This window comes from Molothrus ater, chromosome 8, assembly GCF_012460135.2.
Source record: "Molothrus ater isolate BHLD 08-10-18 breed brown headed cowbird chromosome 8, BPBGC_Mater_1.1, whole genome shotgun sequence".
Lineage (NCBI taxonomy): Eukaryota > Metazoa > Chordata > Aves > Passeriformes > Icteridae > Molothrus > Molothrus ater.
In genome coordinates, this window is record NC_050485.2 from 20713337 (window position 1) to 20730674 (window position 17338).

Genomic DNA, 17338 nt, shown 5'->3' on the forward strand with positions numbered 1-17338 from the left:
GTTGGGGTGGCTCCCCTTGGAGTGCCCTCCCTGCCTTCCCAGGCACTTGGAGGTGCCTTCTGCAGCTGGGATGGAAGACAATCTTTCAGCTGATGCAAAGGTAAAACAGCAACTTGGGCCTCTCTGAAGGTGCAGTGGGGGAAGCTCACTGTATTCTCGTGTTAGATACCACAGAGTTGCTTTCTTCTTTATCTGCCAGGCTAAAAGGATTTTTCACTTTTAGCGATTCCTAACAGATCTCACAGCAAACCAGAGCTGTATCTAAATATTCATCTAACTTTTGCTAGACACAAAGAAACACGGCACATGTATTGTGAGATCTCCATGTGTGCACAGGATCTCTATGCACACACAGCAGCAAACCTGTATTTGCTTTTTAAAAATTACTATGCAAAGGCAAACCTGTCACTTCTATTTAGTAGGTGTAATCTGGCTTGTTCAAGTGTTTTGTTTTAAGGGTTTTGGGCTTAGTTTTTTTGGTTCATTGCTGTGTAGTGATAGACGGCCAGCTTTTCTCTAGTGATTCTACACTCAATGTCTAAAGGTGATATTGAGCTTCTGTTTAGACTTTTCAGACAGGAGTAGAAGGAAATCATATTCTTCTTATAACTGAAGGATAAACTGAAGTGCAAACCCTCAGATTCTTGTAAAAGACACTTAACAGGCACATAACAGCTTCAGGATTTTTAGGATTTTTGAATTCTGAACACCTCTACACAGAACAGTAGATGCAGTTAGGGAATCATGCTATATGTCATGTAGAAAGAAACTCAGATTTTCTGAGTGGAAATGTCCAACATATGGTTACTCTGATGTATACTGCTAAGGTAGCCCTACTAAGGCTGTGCCTTCTAAAATACACCTTGTAGAAGATAAGGAACATTTAATTTCTGGCATAGTACAGATTTCTCGTATATTGGGCTAGGAGCTTGGAATAAAAACTTGGCTGCTGATTTAATTACTTTTAAGTTGATATATGTGTTAGCTTGTACATAAGAGAAGAGCATCTTACAATTAGTCAAATAAGGCTATTAATGATAGAAAAATATAGGTATTTGAATTCTTTTTAGTATTGTCATAATTCTGTTTCAAGCATGCAGATTTATCATGTTGACAATGCTACTGAACAATTCAATTAAAGAATATATAAAATTTGTCGGAAAGTTTCTACCAGTATGTCAGACCTGTCTCAATTTTTCTATACAGACATAAAAAATGGATGTTGCTTATTGTGTTGTATGTATAATGCTATGTTTTCTGCAGTGCAAAATAGTCTTTAAAGGTATTTTGAAGATACTACATAGTTTGGAGAACATACTAGCAAATACTTTCGTTTTTACTCATACTACTTTTCTACTGTAGACTGTCCAAAGATCATCCATTGTTCTCCTTGCTTTTTTCACTTGTGTTTTGAATAGGTTACCACTAACATCTGAAATTACTTCTCAGTCCACTGCTGCTCTACAGCTTTGTTTGCAGAGCCACAGGAAGCTGCCACATCCACCCTTAGCTTTAACTTCACTGCCTCTCATCCAGTGATGGAGACTGCAGCACCTTCAGTGATCCAGTTAGTAATGGATGGATGGGACAGGCATCAGTGTGGACTTGGCAGCTTTGTCAGCCCCCCTGCATTGGTGTGAGCTGTTGGTAAAACCCACTTTTACTCTGTGCCCATGGTGCACCTGCAGTCTCATGAATCATGTTGCAGCACTGAAGCTCTTGTTAGAATAAACAGCAGGTGTAACTCCTGATGCACCCAGGAAACAGTTCTGTTGAGCAATGAATTGCCAAGCAAATGTATTATCTCTGCAGTGCATAAATGCACCATAACAATAATTTTACCTTTAGAACAGATTTTAAGGAACTTCAGTAGCTACACAAATGATATTATTGGTAGAGGAATTGCTGCAATTCAAGGAGTTACTTTAGTCTTCTCTCCTAATTAGTTGCAATCAATTAAGCATGCTCATACAAAAAATTCCACAGAGGTCAGGAAAGGACATTATCAGATTTTTCAGACATTGTTTCTTTAAACTTTTACTATAAAATTTATGTACAATTCTGTGCTGGTAAATGTTCTTAATCATGCAAATTTTATGAAAAAGCTTTTACATAAATGATGGCTTTAAAATATCTATATTGTTAAAAAAGCCCACAACATCCTCATATTTCATGAGCTGTCCCCTGCCACACCTGTGTGCTGATGGCTGATTATATCTGCCTTTTCTCTGGAGGGGGGAAGGCTGACTGGGATTTCTTTTGTGTAGGGGGATTCCTCAAGTCAGAGGTGGAAATCAACCCATTAGGAAACATTCCACATTATTTCCTGGCACTGTAAGGAGTACAATCCTCAAGCTGAAATACACCTGAGTGAGAGCTCTTATGGAATATTTGCTTACCAAGAAACGAGATCCATTCATGCACAGTTTTTCTACAACCACAGCAGATTCAGACATTCCAAACTGGGGTGAGAAAAAAGACAAGATTATTACAAGAGTGTGAAACTTGGCATTTGTAAACAAACTAATATTTCCATGCTCAAATACTCAGGGTTGTGGAAATTGTTATACTACTTGACAAGGATAATTAGAAAAAGAATATTGAGTAACTGTAATGCTTAGGCAGTGACTTTCACATAAGAGATAAGACATAGTATTATCCCTTTCTTAGGAAGAAGGATTACAGGGGATAAGGGCTAATGAAATTGTGAATGGAGTAGACAAGAACAAATTTCGAAGCAGCAAATGTCATATAAGTGGAACAAGGAGCCCAACAGAAATACTGTGGATTGCTGTGGGATAAGAAGCCAGAATTAGAAACAGGTTAAAAGGTAACCTGAGGCAAAAGTTCAGCAGTAGCCATGCCATCATCCCACATGGCTGTTTACCAACCTCTGTTTGCTCTGCTTGACTTTGGCACCAGCTATTTGGGCTGTGTCTTGCACTTACCATGCTGATGGGCATTGCTGGAAAGAACTCAGGCTCAGAAACAGGATTTTTTTCCTGTAACTTGGTTGTGGTAATTGTGTTTTCTAACAAAGATGATGTTGATTATTAATTAAAATGAAACCAGAATGTCCAGAAATATTACATCTTGAAATAGAACTAACTACTGAATAGTAGTTTGGAAAAAAATGGACACATTGGATTTTCTATTAAAAAGTGGAAAAGAATGGATCAAGGCTGAAGATGTCCTAAAAATCTCATAGTGTATTAGATGGCTTAGTGTGGCTTTTAAAAGAAGTTAACTATTATGCGTAGAAAGTGGCAAAAAATTTTGGGAATCTTTTCTTTAAGAATGTACCACTCTCAAATTGAGTTTTAGCATTTGTAATGCTGAGGTGTAAATGTCAGTATCAGTAGTGACCAAATCAGATGCTAACAGAGAAATATTAGTGCAATAAGTTCTTATAGACATAGTTATGTGGCTTTCCTAAGATAATTCTGTATTTCTAGACTACTTAAAACTGATAGTGTTTAAATATTAAATGTGTATTTTATCTTGTAGAGCAAAGAAATATACAAGCCAACAAAGCACTGACTCAACCTCCCCCCAAAAGTTCAAGTACATTAAACTTAAACAACATCTAGCAACTACTGTGTGTATATATGCATTGAGAAGAAAACATGAAGAGTAGATTCTTATTGACATGCTGTAAATTTTAAAGCTATATTCACATATAAAACTAGACATACTTTCTCTGAAATGATTATTTTTTCCCAGCAGGAAATAAATTTGGGCATGAAATATCTTTTCTCTTATAAGCAATACTCCTGTAAGTAAACATTTTTTGTATGGTTTGTAATGTTGGAGATCTTTGCTTCTACCATGAATTAGATTTCTACAGAAAACTGAAGTTATATTAATATAAGTGGTGACTAAACTATTTTTAGCTCTATTAAATATTTGTGGTAGATGTAGGATAAGATATCTGGTTTTCAAGGATAAGTTCAGTGTTTCTGCTAGCTGAATATAGACTGAACTCTCTAAAGTCTTACATACAGATTCAGTACCTGTCTTAAGAGATCTGCAACTTGAAAAGCTGTCCAGTTCTCAAACTCCTCTTGAGGCGGTAGTTTTGTGGTCATTCTTCTATCCGGGGAGAAAACACTTGATCTGCAAGAGTACTACTGAACTCTTGCTTTGCTGTTTTTTTACTGATGTAGAAATCTGAAGAGGAAGTCCTTTTTGCAACTTTTTTCCTGTTTGGTCATTTAAAGTGAACGCCTGTAAAGGGTGATTTAGGAAGTACCAATGTTCTTGTGTGAGTGACTCCAGTATAAGGAACTGGTTGTTATATCAACATATGCACATAACTGCCATTACTGAAAAAGTTTAAGTGTCTCATCTGCTATCCTTAAAATTTTCCTGCATGTTTTTTTACTGTTAGAGTGACTGACAGATCAGGTGTTGCCAGTGAATACCTTTTTGCTATTTTCTGACTTGGCAGAACTGGATCTGGCAAAACTCCAGTCCCAGAGTTGCAGAAATATGATTGAAGCTCTTGCATCTTAAATTTGGCCTCCTCAGAAAAACCTTAGAGGTGCTTGGCTGGCATATTATGAAAAAATGATGTTGAATTTCATAGTGCTTTTTGTTGTTCAGTGTTTCAGAAAGTTGGCTGTGTGTTTTTCCAAGGGGAGGCACCATCTTCCTGGATGACAGGAGGCAGCAATATATATGCAGAACCAGAAGAGAGAGGTGCATGTATTCCTTACAAGAAAGTTTGCTTGCCTAGTTTGAGTGCAGGAGTGATTTTGTCTCTTGTAGCGTTGTTATGAGTTGGGAACAGCTCAGCAGGAGATGTGTGAGTTACAGGTTTAATGGCTGCTTACACGAAACAACCAAGTAACAGCTGGCATCAGGTGTGGAACATTAATAATGTGAAGTGCAGGCTGTTTGCTTATCGAGTAGGCGTAAGCAGTCCTAGTTCAGAACATCTCAAAGGCAAATTAAAAATAGTGCTTTAAGAATTTTGCAGTTCAGTGTGTGCTGCCAGCCCTACCTGCTCCTCCTTCTCCTCCCCATCAGACAGGGAGCATTTTTGGAAGTACTGAGATGCTGAGAACTGCTCCTGGCTGCCAGCTGCTGTCTTCCTGCAGTGCAGGGTGAGCTGCAGCTCTGCCCTGCCAGCTGCCCCACCTTGCTGTGCCCAAGCATCCTCCTTCTCTTTCCTGTTTCTCTCTGCTCTCCCTCAACACTGGATTGTGGCTAGTCCTTCTGTGTTGACATTGCCTTAATTTGTGTTCTAGGCTCTTAGGACAGTCTCTAAAAAGGCCAGGGTTAGTGCAGTCTGCCTCTGTCCATGGAATGAGGCAGATCTGTTTGGGAAGGTTCTGCTCAGTTTTGTGCTCCCAAAGGGGCTGTAGCACAGCTAGTTCCACCAAAGAGACTTGTAAGACTTGCAGGAAATGTTTTTCCATTAGTGTTTTAGTCAGATTAAACATAATGACAAAAGGGGAAAAAAAAAGAAGAAAAAAAAAAAGACCAGGGACATGGGGAGGCTCATCTGGGTTCCTGCGTCTCCTCTCTTGATGCTGGTTTTGCCCTTGGCTCAATTGATGCTGTAGTTTTCTGTCCTTCAGTGTGTGGGACAGAAATGGAGAATATTGTCATGCACTTCCACTTGCTTTCCATTACCCTCAAGGGGGTTATTTCAAGATTTGTTGGCTGGGGAACCTTAGATTTGATCACTGATTCTACCTAGTACCCTCATACTTCTAGTTCCTCTGTGTAATGTGTCACCTCTCATGGTGTGACAAACCCAAATAAATATGTGCACTTGGACACATGTTGGTTGTGAGGGCTGTCGTGGGAGGAGTTCTTGAGCAGAATACTGAAGCTTCCAGAGTTCCCCAGATAAAGACAGGCCACAGAAATGGTTTCTTTCCAAACTTTCAGGTGCTTACATAAAATTTTGAAGCAGAATTTAGATACCTGAATGTGAAACAGCACTAGCCTAGGGCAGGTCAGGCTCGCTTGCTACTTGAAAATTCCCTGGAGCCTCCTGATCTGCTGTGAACCCTGGCAGGCTTAAAAATGTATTTGGTATGTGTGCAGAGAGTAATCTGCTATTTTAGAAACTTGTGTCTTACTGGAGACATTAACAATTTTAATCTGCACTGTTTTACAATTTCACTCCTCCAAAAAAAGGTAGAAATCTGATTCTATATATTAAGAAATTTCATAATTTCAGAGGAATCTAAATTTTATACACCAGGTATTTTGTCCTCTAAAGATAAATTAATTCCCATACAGAATCTGTATATCAAGCAGAGTTAACACATCTTTACAGTATATATTGGCTAAAGTTAATTTCCTAGAGTCTGAAATGTGCAAGCAATGTAAAAACCAAGTTTTTGCAGGCTTCAGCTCCTTGGCTTTTTGTAAATTAAGTTCTCAATTTGTGATTTCATAGCTAAAAAGCAGTATGAAACTGTTTGCTAGATCATACTGCTGGCATTTCTTACTACTCTATATATTCATGAGCTCTAAATGTGTTAAACATATCTCAAAACTTCCACAGTGAAGTTCGGCTTTGCAAAATGCCTCAGCAGCAGCAAGCAACTTGTTTTACTGGTTGTAACATTGGAATACTGCCCCAGGAAAATATACTTGAGCAAAATAGGTCAATGAAATATTACAGTACAGAAAATACAAACTGTTGTCCCTGTTTGTTTTTTCCCATTTTATATAAAAATAATGAAAGTAACGTGACTTACCACATACTTTTTTTTTTTTTTTCTCCCAGGCACACATGTTGGAGTTGATTCCAAGTAAGTTAAAGGAGCAGTTTCTCATGTCTGCTCTTCCTCCTAAACTGTCCCATATGTATCTTGTTGTTGTTAGTGTGATTGACAGGCTTGGTATTCATGGTGGGTGGGAGAAAAAACATTCTTAAAGTAAAATGCTAAAATATACTCATAGTCTAAATAAGTCTATAAAGAATGTTGGAAAATGAAGTCTTGCTTACAGCTATCTGTCTAGAAGTTTGATAAAAGTCTTACTAATTGGTTTTGTCTTTTATTTTTTTCATTTAACAGGAAATAAAAAAAGCAACATAATCAACAGAAATCACAGAGTCTGAAAGGGACCTGGAGAGATCTTGGCAGGGCTTCAGCAGAGAGGCAGGATCAAACACAACTAGAGGAAACTGGGTCAGTCTTGGAAAACAGTTCAATAACCCATTTTTTTAACTGAGTTGTTGGGGATGCATCAGATTCACCATGTCCTTAAGTGGAACAGCAAGAAGGAGATCTAGAATAAATTTTGAGCTCTGCTACTGGAGGGAGCAAAAGGAAATGTCTGTTTGTAAGGATAATTGCTGTCTAAGCACCAGATGGGCTTGACTGAGACATCCTGCTGTTTCTGAAGGAGCCAACCCAGTTTCAGGAGCATTTGTTCGTAAGTAGTGGTGTGGGAAACTCTTAAGTCTTTTCCCTTTCAGCACACTCTTCAATTTGGCTGTATCTTTCTGAAAAATGAGGTGTCTAAACTGGTCCCAGTGTATTCTTTAGCTCATGGAAACCACTTCTGGCTCAGTAATATCCTGATAGACTTTAGGAATGCTTACTGTGCAGCACCCATGTTATTAACAAAATCCTGAACACAGTTAAGACCAGGACAAACCCCTGTGAAGCTCTACTTGAAATACTCTTTGAGTTTGGAAGTGACTCACAGGATATAGTCTCAATGAGAGTCAGACACTGTTTGTCTTACAACAAACAGTGCTTTAATCATGTTTCTCTAGTTTGTATGTGATGATTTTTATGTGGGACCTTAATAAAAGCATCAGTTTTAATATGGGCCTTGTGCCCCTTATCTAGATAGCTATCATTATGGGGAAGGAAATGAGACTGGTTTGACACAGTTTATTCCTAAGAAGTCAGTTTTTACTGCAGAAATAATTTATAGCTATATTGAGGCCCAACATTTGCATTATATATTTGTGAGATTTGAAGTTGGGCTGACTGTTCTCTAGTTTGCTCTCCTCCTTCCCCCTGACGTTCAAGGGGAGATATTTGCCCTGTAGATATAGGAGGTATGAAAACCCAGTTCAAGAGTCTTGCGTTTCTGTTGTGACTGAAGTAGATTGTTTTTTATGATTTTGATAAGTCAATTGAGTTTTTCAGAGGCCAAAGAGACCTACACCTGGCTAAGAACTTCATGGATCTTTGCCAATCTCCTTGTTTGCTGTCACAGTGTTTTCCTCCATCCTTGTTTCTGTGAGAGCATTCAGTGCTGTAGCAGGGAGAATCACAGGACATAATATATCCATGTTTGTCCAAAAGTTATTACAATCTTCATGTTATGAAATGGGCACCTGGGTTTTTTCCATGTCTGTTGTTCTAGTTTTGGTGTCTTGCCTTTCTTGGGATCACAAAAGATTGAGAGCCAAAGAAGCCTCAAATGGAAAAAATATGAAAACAAACCTCAGATCCCCAAAAATTTGCTGAGAATGGTTAGTCCCATTGCTACACCAAGGCTATTCACTGATTTGAAACCTGTCACCTTTAAATCACTTCCACTACATACAATTTGCTTCATAAATATGCCCTTTTTCTTTATTTCAGTAATTCTTTAATCCATTTCTGAGGCATGTAGTTTCAACTGAATTTTAATTACTGCCGAATGCTGGGGGATTTTGTTTGCAAGTTTTGTCAGAGAGGCTGGATACGTGACATAAACCCCATTGTCTCAAGGACAATTGTTCTTTGTGTTATAACTCAACCTTCTGAAATCTTTTGATATGGCTTTTCATTGTTAGTTTGACCTTCTCTTTGGATCTACCAATAGATTCAGCTGTTATTCTAGAGAGCTTCACTACAACGAACCATGCATTAAAAATGTACTCATTCTCATAGGTATTGGTTTGTAGCCTGGATTTTGCACCTAGTTTTCTTTATCTTTTCAAAAATTCATGTTTTTAACTAGTACAATAAAATATAGCAGTAATAAAACCACAACCTGCTACAAAAGTGACAATGTTCATTAAAAATTCCCTTTGATTTTTTTTGAAGGCTGGAATTGATGCTGTAGTGCTTGGTTGTGATATCCTTTGCTAGCGCTCAGTATTCTTTGCTGTTTAACTGAGCCACTTTTTTGATTATTATTCTTTTGAACACATTGGTAAAACTTGCTGTCTGTTCCTCTAGATTTATGTGCTGCCTTGTATAGTTTGTGCTTAGACTTTATATAGTTTCTTTATAAAACCTCTCTTTTGAAATTCATCTGTGTTGACTCTTCTGATAAAATATGGAAAAATGTGTACAAACAGCTTTCCATCTGGAAACGTTTTTATGCACTAAAACCTAGTGAGTAAATTTAAAAACAGAAATTCAGTATTATTTCAGTGTCTCGCCTAGAAATTTTATTTAAATAAGGCAACTTAAAGTTGAAATGCTGTGGCTGATGCTTGCTTTAATTTTTTTTTTAATATTCTCTGATGTATTTTGTTAGTGTAATGAATTCTTCTTCAACCACTATTGATCTTTTTGAGGCTTGAGCACTGATATATATAGAAAGTATTTTACCATGCCCATGACTCTTGCTATGAAATAAATGGAAAAATGTCAAAGCAATACCTCAGCTCTCAGTGGGCATCACTGCATGGTATTTTACAGTGGAAGATCTCAGCAAAGTTGACCCTGTTGGTGCATCCATATTGTATAGTGCAGTGCCATGGTATGTTATTGTACTGCATTTATAGTGTGTCTGTGATTCTGACATGCAGGTTTCTCTCAAAAACTTGTACCAGGTGAATTCTCAAAGGTCAGAACTTCAGTTCTTCTACTTATTTAGAACAACTGAGATAAAACTGGAAAGGATAAATAACAGGGTGAGGGGAACAGGGCACTTCAAAATCCAGGACCTTTCTGTAGGACAGAAGGAGTTTTGAGGGAAACTGGCTAAATATGAGAGAGAGGAGGGGAGAGTCTGAGAACAGAATCTGCAATATAAAGTTGTTTGGGCAAGGTATTTATTGCTTATTGTCACAAAGACAGCATGTGGAAGGAAGGAAGGAAGGGAGCAAGAGGTGATTGTTTTGGGAGGACCAAAGGGTTCAGGGAAGCATGCTATTCACTATTCAAGAGGGACGGGGTGGAGCGTCCGTGTCAGCTGGCCAGCATCCAGATATTGTTTGGACCAAAAACAAACAAACCTCCTCTCTACTTCCCATCAGCAGATCCCTGAAAATGAAGTTGGGAAAGTGAATTTCTAAGCCTGTTAAATAAAGGCAGACAAAAGGAGGAATTCCAGAGAGGAGGGGAACTTGAAGAGAGATTGAGAAATAGAAGATAGAGAAATTGAAGAGATTGACAAAGGGAGAAGAGAGGGTTTTAGAAGTGGAAGGGTACAAAAAGTAAAGAGGAGAGTGGATACAAGCTGTATAAATAGAGAATGTTTCTCAAGGTTTTTGGATTCCTAAATAGGGCTTTTACATTTCTTATGTCCTTAGCCTGCTGGCATAGATAAAATTTAATGAGCAGAGTTTTTTTGACAGTCAACAGAGAATATGATAAAATCTCAATAAGAAGGACCATGAAAACTGAGAGATTAATTTTTTTTTAGAATTCTGACTGTATTCAGGGAGATATCAAAAAGATATTTCAAGAGATACTGTGTTTATGTTAATAAATTGTAAATGAAAAAGCTATCAAGAAGAAAATGACAAACTGCTTTTGATTTTTTTTCTCATTTGACTCACAAACTTAAACTCAGTAATTTTATAACTTTTTATTCTGGATCCTTATTATTAGCTTGATTTTGTTTATCATTTAGGTAATGGTAATGTTGTTGAACATCTATCACCATGGTATTAAGTGAAATTACATCTAGGAATAATGCTCTCATGATTACAGGAGAGGTATGAAAGGAAAAAACACTCAGTGATGGATTGTTTCCCACACCAAATGTGGAGCAGTCTTCTATTGTTATATGCTGAGTAAAACCAGAGTTTGGTGAGCTTATGTCAATTCCCTTTTCATTTTTTTTGTGAACTTGCTTTTGTCAACCTTCCTTCTATACCTTTAGCATCTCCAGTTCCATTGTCACAGAGATAGTCAAGAAAAACCATGAATTTTCTCACAGGTATTTTCTTTGCACTGTTCAAGGCGCCTTGTATGAATCAGTGACAATACAGAGTTGGTTCTGTTTATTGTCTCCTCTTTTCTAAAGCCAGCAGCCATCCTAATCATGTTGGTTTCTTTCCAAGGAAATGTGTTGCTTATTGGAAAAATGCTGGGGGGGATTTTGTTGTACCAGGTGGAATTAGTGGGAATGAGGGTAGTAGTTGGCTGCTGCTTATGTTGGTAGCATGAAAGTGTATCTCAAGATTTTTTGCTGTTCCTGAGGAGTGTATTAGGAAATGTTTGCCTCAGAGTTCATTCATATTGGAAACAAATGGAGGACACTCCAGTAGCACTTCTCTTGTGTGTTGTAAACATTCCTCTGCTGAGCTTTTTAGCGGTCTGGATATGAGATGTTTGGTATGCATCCATCTGCTGACAGCATTATAAATATTGCATTTCTGACCTTCAGATTTTCTCTTTTGATCTCTGGTTAAATGATATATTTGCCAGTTTGACACTGCTGACATTCTGTCTGTTTGGTCTAGCATTGTTATACCACGATTCCTTGTGATCCCATTGTCATGGGAATGATATATCTCAAATGATGAATATATTTGAAGCAATGTGGGGAATAAACACACTGGCTAAAGTGCATTTGCAAGAAGAATTTTTATTGTAAAATTCCCACTTCAGTGTATAGTATAAATTATTTGCTTAATGTATTTAACACTGCTGTTTTATCAGATAGTATAAAGGAGGATAAGCTACTATTTGGGGGGATAGTAAGTGTCTTAATCATGGTTTTAAGCAGATTTCCCCTTCCTCTTGTTTTATTTTGCACTGCATTGGGCAAACCTGCATTTGCCAGACAATAAACTGAACAGTAGTAGAAATAGAAGCTTCTTGTTTTTCCTCAGTGATGAATGCTTCACTTCTCTAGAAATATTCTTTTCTCTGGAACTTGTGAATATTAACTTCCCTTCTAGAGAAGTGAACCATAAACCATAGGAAGTGAGAAAGAGAATAAATTAACTCAAACATTTGCACTCTCTATGGTGTTTTTCTTATGCTTCTTTTAGGTTTTTGAACACCTCAAAAGCAGTCCTACCTTAGAATTCCATGCCTGTTTTCAAAAGCTGATTGGAGGTATGATGTGAATAAAGACTTGGTAATGTTACCTACATTCCTGATAAATTGAAGTCTGTTTAGATTCAAGTATTTTATGAAAAATCAGTGGGAGTTTTTTTACGCATAACCTTCATGTCCTCATTCCTTTGTTATTAAAATGAAATGAGAACTTAGAAAAAAAAGTTGGCAACAAATGTCAGGCTGATAAAAACCTCAGCAGTGACCTTCAAAGCAATGAGATTTGACTTATGCTATGGTTATCCACTGAGGCCAGAAGTTAGAAATCAGATGATGCAGTGATGACTTTCATCCTCTGGAACGTACATGTTCTGCATAACATCCCATGCCTCATTTGTCACCTCTTCTCCACTGTCCAGAGCATGATCTATTATTTCTGCTTGCAATTTTGCATCTCTCCATTGTTGGCAGACCACAGCAGACAATTGAATTCCCTGGCAATTCTCTCCTCAATGATCTTCTTGGTCAGCTGTGCCCCAGTTCATAATGCTTCATATGCTGTGCTGTACCTGTGATTGGCACATATGAGTGCAAAAGCTGTGGGAACAGACACTGGCCCTGGTACACCTGTATCAGAATGAATTGGAATGGCCCATAGCTTATAACAGATTAGAAGTTATTAAAAAAAAAAAGTTGCTTTTAACTGTATTCATCTCCACTCTTTCCTGTTGACTTGGGTGGCTGACCTTTAGCTGGAATTTCAGGCACAGAAATAATTGTATTGTTTAGAGTTAGTATTTTGTCACAGTGTGTGCTGCAGGCACTCTGATCTAGTGTCCCTGTCACATCACTGACATGATGCCATCAGTGTTGCTCCACTGGCCAGTCCAGCTTTTGGATGTCTACTGACAGTTTGCAGGGTGCTTACATCAGCTTCAGCCATGTCTTTGTTTCTGATGTTAAAGTAAGCTCAGTAACATGTGAGGGACAGTAACCATCGAGTCATTTTCAGGTTGCACCTGGAAAGCCTCACAATCACTGACTCATTAAATAATTATTTTTTTTTACTGAGAATCTTGCTCACCTCTTTCCTCCATAACTATCCATCAAGACTTCATAAATAATTGCAGATCCAAAAGGAAGCTTGAATTGAGGTATTGAAAGATTTCAGTGTCTTAAGAACTGAGGTTCTGCCCTGGATGGACTGAACTCAGGAACTTCATCATACTCTAAATAATTTTAATTTTCCTTTTTGTTCTTATAACAGATGAATTGCACTCAGTTCTCTTAACTCTTGCTGTTTCTCACAGCATGAAAAGCCCTGTGAGTCAATAATTCCTGTAAGAGCAGAACAGCAGGAGAGAAAGGCCAGAAAGAATGCAATAGTTTTTTGTGAGGGTTTTCTTATATCAGTCTCCTTCAGATTTTTTATCTGTATCTCAGGAAACCTGAGAGCCCAGATACTTGCTTGTCAAACTAAATAAGCTGAAACTCCTCTTCTGCAGAAGTGTGGTTAAGAATCTCTAAGAAGGTGCTGGGAAGGACATGGTGGCCAACTTTGACTGTGTGTCTGAAAGTCTGGCTTTCACCTTGCTACTGATTCAAATCAGTCTGAAGAGGAGACCAGACCCCTCTCTTTGATGGGAGCCAATATTTTAATTCATAAGGATTTCCTTCCTGCCTCCTATTTTTTTCCCCGTGAGTTTCTGTCAATTTGTCTGCTTTTAGATTACAAACTGCCTGTGGGAGTGGGGTGTTCCCCCCTTCTTGAAAGATTAGAAACACCTCAAAACCAAGGTGATTCTGTTTTGGCAAAGCAGCTTTCTGTATCTGTTCACCCTGCCTGAAAGACAGACCTTTCATATTTATGATGTTTAGTTCTCTAAGAAAAATATCCTTACCTGTACTGCCTATAACTAGTAAGAAAATACAATTAGTTCCCACTATGAACTCCAGTTTTAAAACCGCAAAACTATTTTGTGCAACTGCATATAGAAGAATCCTAGAACATCTGCCTTACAAAAGAAGATTCTGTTCAAATACAATCAGTCTCAGAAAGAGCAAAGGTGAAATGTAACATTTCATATACAATTTCAGTGATTTTTGATAGCTTCAGAATAGAATTTAGGAGAAATGTTGAATAACCTTCCCTGTTTCAGAAGGTAAGACTTTAAGACTTGTAAAATTTTTACCTAATAGAGGAACTTTGGTTTTTGAATTTAACATTATTTGGAAACTTGAAAAGCAAAATCAAGTGAACTTCTTGAATGGAGATGACACCACCCCCTCTGTTCACAGAGGAGATGAAAATAGTACTGGGAACTATTTGTCAAATGTTATATGGAGTTCCAGTATTGAAGCTTAATTTTTTTAAAGGGATTTTAGGAGGTTTTTGCCAAGTTCCGTTGTTGCTTTTATCCTTTGTATTGTTTGCACACTTTGCATGTTCTAATAAATGTTCTAAACAATTTTTTTTAATATTAACTCCCACAGAATATGCTGCAGAAAATTGTAAATCTGATTATTTTTTTAAGATATCTAAATTGTAAATCCATTGCAGATAAACCCATTCATTTTTATTTTTATGAACGGAATAAGCAAAGATAAAAGCACTTTCAGAAAGGATGCCTTTTAGTGAACTGTTTTATTAGAATGACCCCAGAACCACTCAGTTAAAGTTCAGGGAGAAGAACTTAAATCAAAGTTAAATCAAATGAAGTTCTGTTTATTTCCAGAGAGGATCTTAATCCTTAATGTGCTTTGCTTAATGTTACAGGATCTGCTGGGGGAAGTTAGGGCTTACTGTTCTTTGAAGTTACCAGCTGAATTCTGAAGACTTTGCCAGAGATCAGAGCACTTTGCTGGACTGACACAGCACAAAGGAGGTGAAATTATATCACTGTTAATGAATGTTTTTCGGCACATTTTGAGAAGATGAATTAGTGTTAAAAAGAAGTGAGAAGGATCAATGGTAATTATGTGTTTTACTGTTTGAATAACATTTCAGGTTAAAAATATCAACACACTTTCCTCTCCTCAAGCATGTGAGGACATAGTAGAACAGGGAAGGTGTACTAACACAAACTGCCCTGAGGAATGAGCTATTACAGTCAGTTATAGCAGGTGAGAGACCCTGTGTGTTTTCAGTCAGTAATAGGGTGAAAACAGAACCCAGGAAAGACTTTCTGAATTTTAAGGCATTTCAAGTTGAAAGAATTATAATCTAGGACAGCAGATCTTATATAAGGTCTAACTAGTAAATTTTTCTTTTAAAGGATTAGCACAATGAAATTGCAAATCCATTTTGAAATAGACTGCTTGATTTGAAGAATGAATCGTGAACTTGGAGGTGGAAGTTTTTCTCACCATATCTACACAGAGAGTAGGTGCTAGTGGCCACATACACATACTGTAGTTTTTTCCACTTCTTCAGGAAAATATAGTAAATACTATAATTAGTTAGATTTTGTTTCACTATTCTACATATGGTTCCTACAGGATTAATAAATATGGTTTCAAACAAGTCACTGCAGTGGCAAATCTCCTAACAACAATGCTTGGCTGTATTTATTGTCCAGGGTAAATTCCAATAAGAACAAAACACTAGTCAGCAGAGCCTGACTTAATCAATTCTCTTCCTATATATTTATTCTGAAATTTAATAATGATGAGCAAAACCACATTTAAAAGCAAAACAAAGAATGACAATTTGCTTTCAGAGACTTAGTGAAATGAAACAGTTCCTATGGGCTGTAACACTCTAGACCTATCTTAAGTCTGTTGCTGTATATACAGTGCATGTGGGAGGTGGTTGCATTTAGTTCAGAGAAATTCAGAGCACTATAATGTCATGTTGTAGCAGCCCATAAGGGGGAGTATGCAACTGCATTGAATCCTTAGAGTTCAGGAGAAAGAGGGAGATCTAATGCAAGGTGGTTGATGTCCTGTTGACAGTGAAAAATAATATCCTAAAAGAGTTTGTCAGTTCTTTAGACTTGAAATAGTTTTCACCTCATGTAAGCATAAAATCAAATAGCAAATGTCTTACTGGGGCAGAACCAGTATAATCAATTTTGAAAAATGGAGAGGTGGGAGGTTTTTTTGTTGCTTGGAGTACTTTCCTCATTTATTTGACTGGATGGTTAATTTATTAAGAGTTAAATTTGTAATATTTATACATACAAAATTACTGTTTCATTTTCTTTCCCATATTCATGCAGGTTTTACCTGTAATTTTACCATAGATAATTGATGTACTTCTTTCATGTTGATATTGCTTACAAAAGGACGTTTTATTGTTACTGCTGTAACTGAGATAGGAATCTAGCCCACAGTACACGTTCATGCAGGAGACATTTGCAGCTGTCAGGGTTGGCAGCTCGTTGGCTTGTTTTGAGATCTGTGGATAAAACCCAGTGCAGATTAATGACAAGATATAGGATATATATATTTTTTTTGATAACTGACACTTGGTATCAAGGGGGCTTAACATGACAGTTGACTATTAGTTGGTCCTGGAAAATTTTGTGTGCAAGGCAATAGAGTAAAGCCATGCTTTGAAAAGAAAATGCTATACTTTGCTTTTGTTTGGGAATCTCCATGTTCTTGTTAAATGCTATTTACACAATCTAAGTAATTAATAATTACCAAAGTTAGACAGAATTCTTAATGTCTCCCTATTTGTCAGCAGTGAAAATACAACAAATACAGAATTTTGCACTGTACTAGTGTGCAACAACCTCTCACTGAAACTTCATAAGCAAAATATTGTTCTAACTCTAGAAAACATTTTCAAATTCATTTTTTTCAAATTTGCAGATGACACTAAGCTGGGAGCGTGTGTCAATCTGTTAGAGGGACAGAGGGCTTTGCAGAGGGACTTGGAACGGTTGGATGGATGGGCAGAATCCAATGGGATGAAGTTCAATAAGTCCAAGTGCCGAGTCCTGCACTTTGGCCACTATAACCCCCTGCAACGTTGTAGGCTGGGGACGGTGTGGCTGGACAGTGCCCAGGAGGAAAGGGACCTGGGCGTGCTGGTGACAGTCGGCTGAACATGAGCCAGCACTGTGCCCAGGTGGCCAAGGAGGCCAAAGGCATCCTGGCCTGTATCAGGAATAGCGTGGCCAGCAGGAGCAGGGAGGTCATCCTTCCCCTGTACTCGGCACTGGTGAGGCCAG

The 17338-nt window shown here is 37.7% G+C and overlaps 2 protein-coding genes across 5 annotated transcripts in view; one reads left to right on the forward strand and one right to left on the reverse strand.

Annotated features, from left to right (window-relative positions):
• The window catches only part of BLNK (B cell linker), an 88354-nt gene extending 81439 nt beyond the window's left edge, over positions 1–6915 (reverse strand). For 3 of the 4 annotated variants that reach the window (XM_036385765.1, XM_036385763.2, XM_036385767.2), the window contains exons 1-2: positions 4014–4119; positions 2400–2462 (exon numbers count right to left, since the gene is read on the reverse strand). In XM_036385765.1, coding sequence (XP_036241658.1) covers positions 2400–2462; positions 4014–4088 — 138 coding nt within the window. In that variant the 5' untranslated portion in view covers positions 4089–4119. Of the gene's footprint in view, positions 1–2399; positions 2463–4013; positions 4120–6722 lie in introns of those variants that run through there. The other variant, XM_054515588.1, reaches the window with a different exon arrangement.
• Positions 6749–17338, forward strand: part of DNTT (DNA nucleotidylexotransferase) — a 100566-nt gene continuing 89976 nt past the window's right edge. The window contains exons 1-3 of the mRNA XM_054515589.1: positions 6749–6776; positions 7044–7157; positions 14935–15043. The gene's annotated coding sequence lies outside the window, so the exon portion shown is untranslated. The remainder of the gene's footprint in view (positions 6777–7043; positions 7158–14934; positions 15044–17338) is intronic.